General features: G+C 39.0%; 1 protein-coding gene across 1 annotated transcript; it reads left to right on the top strand.

Moving 5' to 3' along the window:
* Positions 1 to 7029: 7029 nt before the first annotated feature.
* Positions 7030 to 7530, top strand: LOC104113000 (uncharacterized). The gene has a single exon (XM_009623064.2). It carries the CDS (start codon positions 7030 to 7032, stop codon positions 7528 to 7530), a length of 501 nt encoding a protein of 166 aa, XP_009621359.2.
* Positions 7531 to 7911: the final 381 nt, after the last annotated feature.

Below are 7911 nucleotides of genomic sequence, written 5' to 3' on the forward strand. Positions count from 1 at the left end.
GATCCTACATATATGATATGACTCCAGAACATTATGCAAGTACGGCACCGGGGAGAGGCATTAAGGGTTCCAACATCAGATGTTATTGATAAATAAGTACAAATGAAGACTTGATACATAAGGAGCTAGTAAGAGGGGTAAGTTAAGACAAAGGACATAACCCAAGAGAGATTACGCAGATTATAGATATGAGAATGGACCAACGAGTAGTTAGTAGTTGATTCAGGAAGAGCCTAATTATGGCTAGACAAGAGGTCATAGATAAATTAACAGATCATGCAAGATAAACATAGTGAACCCCAACATAGTGAATTCAGTCTCGCAGATATGACATTGTAATCCTTGAGAAATATTTAGATAGGAGTTGGGGTAGTTAAAGGTACTGTATAAGTGTTACAGAAATAAAAGAGAGTCCCACTGGGAAGACAATCAAAAAAATTCAGTTCAGAAGCAACTTTACGAGCACAAGAGCGCAGAGGTAAGTAACTAGGGATAATTATAGGTGAGCAAGAACATCAAATATTCCGCCGGGTATATGATGTAATAAGCTCGCAGCTTTACAAGAGTCAGAGGGCCTCCCCTAAGTACTACCATGAAAGACTAGCTAAGAAAATAAGGGAGAAGTCTTCAACCTAAGCATAGTAACTTGAAGAAGAAATGATCTTGTAACAACAGTCTCACTACAATATTGTATGCACTCCATAAGAAAGTGGCACCTATCGTGACTAATGAAAGGGAAGTCAAAAGTGATATTTAAGATCATACGAGTTACAGGGAATTCCAGTATTCTTGGGCACTATGATAAGCCAAGTATCCATGTAACAAGTGGCAAAATGATCCGGAAAAGTAATTGCTTACAATTAAAGACAATTGAGAAGGCAGAAAGGAAATCTATAGTGCTATCAAGTTAAAGGATGGTTGCGAGTAGTATAAATAGACATGTTTAGGTCGCAAGCTAAAGTATGGTAGAGCGATAATTCTTTTGGTAGATAGGAGTAAGGATAAGAAAAGGTGAGTGAGAAGGTGACAAGAATAGGTAGGGCCTCAGGATTAAGCCCATCAAAATAAGAGAACTGATGGTTTTCGTAAGTTATAGAAAGCTCAGTATAGCCTGAATGAACTCGGAGGAGTCTAAGACTAGGTGAATTTAGAAGAGATGGAATACTTCTATGAGAGTATAATAAGGGTGTAATTGTGATAGATAAGAGGATGACGCTTAGGCCTTTGATTGAGTAATGATTTAAAGAAAAGGTATTTCGTGAATTGCACGGGATTAAAATACCCCCATAAGATGAATCACATCGGGATGCTAAAAAATACGGTTATTGAAGTATAGTATTGTCCCTAGGTGGATCACGCAAATAGCTTCAGATGTTCCCCGATGAGACGTGAGCCCTAGTGACAATGTATTACGTAAGAGGTTTCAAGTTATCAGTGGTAGATTATAGATTAACATTATGGTGAATCAACAATAGATGGATGAAAATTCTAAAGTATGAGAGGAGATTAGGATGTCATTCTCTAGATGAACAGTAATAAGGAATCATTAAAGGACTTAGATTTATACATATAGGATAAGCAGGGAGAGAGTAACCTGGAGTTGGGTAGCATACCTTGGTAATAATAAACCAAAGTAAGAGTTATAGAATAGTATGACCTACCTAGATGTAGTATAGCCATAAGCATAGATAACCGAGGCTATGAAGCAAGATATAACAATAGTCGTAAGTTCGATAAAGTACCGAGCGAATAACTTCAATACACCTATAGATGCCTAAACAGATAACTTTTCATTGTAATGTATATGTTCACAAAGTAAGGCCTAGAGATTGGCTAAAATCTGGAGTAAAACAGAGGGAAGAGTCGCATAGGCGCGCATACAAGGACAGAGTCTTATAGGTTGCATGACAGAAGGTAGAAATAGTTATGAGATTTAAAGAATTCCGACCAGAAGTCGTGGTGTAAGGAAGAGGCCTAAAGGGGGGAATGCCTTGACCTTTGGATTTATTCACAGAATAATTGCCTAAATGGCAAGGATAATATTAAAGTATTCGTAAGAGCTATAAGTTATGAGATTGATAAGCACGTCAATCAACATTCGAGGACGAATGTTCCAAAGGGGGGAATGAAGTTACACCCCATATTTTCGTACGTAAGAGTGTGTCGTAAGACAATTGATGTAAGCTCAGAAATGAGATCATCTTTGATATATTTAAGACCAGGATTAAAGTAAGTTAATCATATTACCTTGGAGGTTAAAAATATTTAACATACTGAATAACAAGTACCAAGAGGGTTGGAAAGCTTAGAAGCTAAACAAAAAATAAGTTTCGTCGAAAGTCAATAAGTTTGGAATGTTATAACATGCACTTTGGGGTGAGACTAGGGTTCTTAACATTATAAAGAGGTTATATTGTGAGTTATTTTAGTCATATGATAGTCGTGTGTTACGTTTTGAAGTCAAGTGAGTTGTGAAACATAAGTTGGCAAAGGTCATCACAACTTACATTCATAATGTGCTGAATATTAGGTCAAATGTAGCAGAGCTTTTCTCCTAATATACTTGGAATCACAGGATTATCCATATATAAAATTTAAGATCTATGATTTTAGTTTCTAACACATTAAACCGTTCATCGATACGACATCAGAGTAGATAGATATTCGCGTTTCATGAGACTGTGCAAACAGCTCCCAATGGGACCCACTTAGGCAGTTGTCGACCTACTTCACTTTAAAAATGATTTGGACGACCTTTATTTCTCATTTTTCGACCCAACCTTGTCCTTACACTCCTCCTAAATAGGTACCATAAGGGTTTGAAGTGATTCCAAAGTGATTACACCATATTTCAACATTAAAACTTAGTTCAAGTGAAGAACAACACCTCTCTGAGGTTGTGTTGTCATTGAGGATAATTATGGTATGTTTTTGGCTGAAATTTCAAGTTTTTGCTACTAGATAAGTGAGTATAACAGCCTACTAATTGTGCTTAAGCTTGCTTGTATGTTGGTTAAGTTGTTAGGATGATAAACTACAAGATAATACTTGGATTAGCTTGAGATGTTGTTGTTCTTGATGGATTGATTCGAAAGTTGCTCTTATGGACTTTAAGTGGCTGGAAATTATGGAAAATTAGTTGGCTATGATATTATTAGTATGATTATGTTGGTTTACATGTCAATCTTGTTGAGGAAATTGGTAACTAGAAAAGAAATGGCTATAAAGCACTTGGAAGTTGTCCATAGTGATATTATCTTGTGTTAGGCTATCTCAGGTAACTTTGAAATTGATAACAAGGTTGGAAATCCTTTAAAATGTATTGGTTATTATACTGGATATATTACTAAGTTCAAGAATGAGTGATGATGGGGTTGAAGGGTGCTAAATGGATTCATTCCGAGCTTGCCGCTCGTCGTGATATGTTGATAACTTGTTAATGAAATATTTTGTACCCTATTGTTGATGTTGTTCTTATTGTATTACTCTGATTATTGTTGTTGGTATATGGTATTGGAGGATGCCCTTGTTATAGGGGAGATGCTACCCAAATTTACATAAATGAGCTACTAGTTAAGTTGCGGAGCTTAGCCTTTACTCAGCACTAATTTTGAATCTCCTTATGCTATGGTAGATTGAGTTGAGTTTTTTGAAGAATTGGTTGGAAGGTATTAAGGACTCAACGAAGTTAAGGTATGTTAAGGCTATCCCTTCTTTCATTTTGGCATGATCCATATGATACAAATGAAACGAGCAAACGCAGAACTTTCACAAATAACTCTATTCTTAGAAGTACTAGGGGTGCATATGGTAGATTGAGTTGAGTTTTTTGAAGAATTGATTGGAAGGTATTAAGGACTCAATGAAGTTAAGGTATGTTATGGATATCCCTTCTTTCTTTTTGGCATGATCCATATGATACAAATAAAATGAGCAAACGCGGAACCTTCACAAATAACTCTATTCTTAGAAGTACTTGGGGTGCATATGTTCTTGATTCCCCATGTGTCATATTATTATATCATCTGTTCATGGGTCTCAGAAAATACGTAAGTGATAAAGTTTATATCATGATATTAACCGAAGACATATTGATCTTTTGACATCCCGAGAGATAATATTGACTTACTTCTTATGCATTGCATTCATTTATACATGTACATTGACCCATGACCATATGGCATTATATATGCATATATTATATGTATACGGGGTATGGGGAAAGGTTGTGGCATTATATACGCACCACTACCTGATCAGCTGGTATACATTGATGATTTCGCCCACGGAGGCCGAGATGATATGATGGGATGCCCTTAGAGGCTTAATAATATTATGTACGCATATACCTATACATGATATGTTATTTATATGCATATTCATGACATTATAAATGTTTCCTGATTCACAGAGCTATTCAGACTTACAGGTTGAGTTCTTTACTCCATGTTTCTTTCATGTTTTTTATATACTGCTTTTCATGCCTTACATACTCGGTACTTTATTTGTACTGACATCCCTTTTGCCTGGGGATGTTGCGTTTCATACCTGCAGGTCCCGATAGATAGGTTGACAGTCCTCCTAGTAGGCTATCAACTCAACGGAAGGTGTTGGTGCACTCTACTTGCTTCGGAGTTGCCTATTTGGTCAGTATGATTTGGACATGTATGGATTGGTATGGCGGGGCCCTGTCCCGACCTTTAAGATGTTTATGTACTCTTAGAGGCTTGTAGACAGATGTCATGTATGTGGATATTTGTTTGGCCTTATCGGCCTATGGTTTGAGTGTACAAATGATCATGTCGGCCTTATAGGCCCGTATGTCACATGTATAAGATTCTATATCATGTTGGGTCATCGTATGTCTAGTATTCCCTTATGTTTTATATTAGTTATCTCATGACGGCCCTTCTGGCCCATTTACTCATGATGCTGTGATAAGAAAGATACATTACGTTGGTACTCGGTTGAGTAAGGCACCGGGTGCCCGTCACGGCCCTCCGATTTGGGTCGTGACATTAGAAGGACTTGAATAAGGCATGCCCAAAAGACTCTTTCCCACTGCCGAAAATCAATCAAATAATTGACGCCACGGTCCGACATAAGTTAATGAGTTTCCTTGATACCTATTCCGGGTACAATCAAATTAAGATTAACCCATTAGATCAGGAAAAAACTTTGTTCATAATGAACTTTGGCACATATTGGTATAATGTGATGCCCTTCGGGCTTAAGAGCGCCGGAGCCACTTATCAGAGGCTCATGAACAAGATGTTCGAAAAACAAAATAGGTAAAATAATGGAAGTATACATAGATGATATGCTGGTCAAGTCTTTGAATGCAGATGACCATTTAAAACACCTCCAAGAAACCTTCTATATCCTAAGGAAGCACAACATGAGCTCAACCCCAAAAAATATGCGTTCGGAGTTAGCTCCGGTAAATTCTTGGGTTTCCTGGTATAACAAATAGGGATCAAGGTAAATCCTGATAAGATCAAAGCCATAGAGGACATACCAGACCAGTTGTCGAGTGTGAAGGAGGTTTAGAGGCTAACCGGGAGATTGGCCGCCCGCAGATTCATTTCTCGATCTTCAGAAAAATTACATCACTTCTTCTCACTTCTAAAGAAGAAGAATAATTGCCAACAGGCCTTAAAATACCTAAAACGTTATCTATCAAGCCCTCCGCTACGAAACCAGAGGAAGGCGAACAGTTGATGATATACTTAGCGGTCTCAAAGGTAGCGGTAAGTGTCGTTCTAGTCTGAGTAGATGAAGGTACACAATCTTCTATCTATTATGTTAGAAATTTTTTGTCAGGAGCGGAAACTCATTATCCGCACCTCAAAAAATTGGCCTCAGCTCTCATAGTCGCCTCTCAAAAGTTTAGGCCTGATTTTCAGTGCCACCCGATAGCCATGGTGACAACCTTTCCCCTGTGAAATGTCCTTCACAAACCCGAGTTATCAGCTCGATTGACCAAATGGGCAGTTAAAATTAGTGAACTTGATATTAAGTATAAGCCTAGGACTGCGATCAAGTCACAGGTTTTGGCCGACTTTGTGGCCGATTTCAGTCCCGGGTTACTGCTTTTGGCTGCAAAAGAAGCGGTGATGGTGTCAGAAATGACATCAAGAGTTTGGACCCCGTTCATGGATGGAGCATCCAATGTGAAATGGTCTGGGCTCGGGGGGGGGGGGGGGGTCCTGATCATGCCTTCCGGGGAAACCCTAAGGCATGCCATAAAAATGGTTATATTGACTAATAATGAAGCCGACTATGAGGCTTTGATTGCACGACTTAAACTGGCCCGAGAACTTGGCTCCGATGTCATTGAAATCAAATGTGGTTCCCAACTAGTAATGAATCAAGTATATGGAATCTTTGACACAAAGAAGGAACGCATGTAACAATATGTGATTAAAGTTCAAACTTTGCTCACACAGTTCAAGGAGTGGTCGATCACCCACATCCCGAGAGAAGAAAACATAGAAGGATACGCATTGGCCAATTTGGGGTCATCAACGGAGATGAAGGGATTAGATTCCGGTACTGTCATTCAATTTATGCATTCGGTACTGGATGTGGATGGTTATTGTGAAGTAAATATGACCAACCTAGTCTAGAACTGGAGGAATGAGTTCATCGATTACCTTCAACATGGCAAGCTGCCCGAAGATCTGAAGGCATCTCGGGCACTCCGCACCAAAGCAGCTCACTACAGCTCGATATAGTTGCTGCCACCGGGTCCCAGGAAGGTAAGATTTTTTTTAATTTTAACTTATTACTTTACTAAATGGGTTGAAGCGGGTCCTTACAAAAAAGATCAATGAGCGCAAAGTGGTTGATATCCTGTGGGAAAATATAATTTTCTAGTTCACAATACCGAAAGAGATTGCATGTGACAACAGACCAAAATTCATAGGCCCCAAAGTGATAAAATTGCTTGAAGACCTGAAAATTCAAAGAATTACATCTTCACCATACCATCCGAGTACAAATGGGCAGGTGGAATCAGCCAATAAGATGATTATTCAAAATCTCAAAAAGAGGTTGGAAGCAGCCAAGGGCAAGTGTCCTGAAGAGTTACTGGGAGTACTATGGGCGTACCAGACGATGACTAAGTCAAGCACGGGAGAGATACCTTTCTCTCTTGTATACGATGCAGAAGCTCTGATCCCTGTGGAAGTAGGTGAACTGACCTTGCGGTACTTTAGAATGGACGAGGAAGCAACTAACGAGGCAATGATGGTCCAACTGGAGCTTCTTGATGAACGCAGAGACTTGGCGCACATAAAAATGGTGGCTCAGAAGCAAAGGATGGAAAAATACTATAACCGGAGGGCCAATCTCTATTACTTTAAAGTGGATGACTTGGTTTTGAGGAAAGTGACTCAGAAGACTCGGGATCTCAATGCAGGAAAGCTGGGTCCGACGTGGGAAGGCCCCTATCGGGTTTCAGCTGTCACCGGGAAGGGATCATACGAACTAGAGAATCAAGATGGAGTCAAATTGCCGAGCAACTAGAATGTGAATCACCTCAAAAGGTATTACTATTGAAGGATCATGCTTATACTGAAAGCATATGCTCCACTCTTTTTCCCTTTGACCAGTGTTTATCCCAATTGGGTTTTTTCTGGCAAAATTTTTTACGAGGCAGCAACGGAAAGCATACTACAAAAGAAACATCATCAGTAGAGTTAAGACCTTTAAATGACAAGGCATTGAAACAACATACCACTTCGGGATGGTTAAATAGTCTTTGGCTCGATGGAAATTTCCTAATGAAAAGTAAAACTTGCCATCGGACCAAAGGCTATTCAACCATTCACAAGTATTTTTCCTCGACAGAGCAAGACTTCTAGTGTTCCAATTCATATACTTCTCATTTGAACACTAGGGGGAATT

Source organism: Nicotiana tomentosiformis, chromosome 11 (assembly GCF_000390325.3).
Source record: "Nicotiana tomentosiformis chromosome 11, ASM39032v3, whole genome shotgun sequence".
NCBI classification, from domain to species: Eukaryota; Viridiplantae; Streptophyta; class Magnoliopsida; order Solanales; family Solanaceae; genus Nicotiana; species Nicotiana tomentosiformis.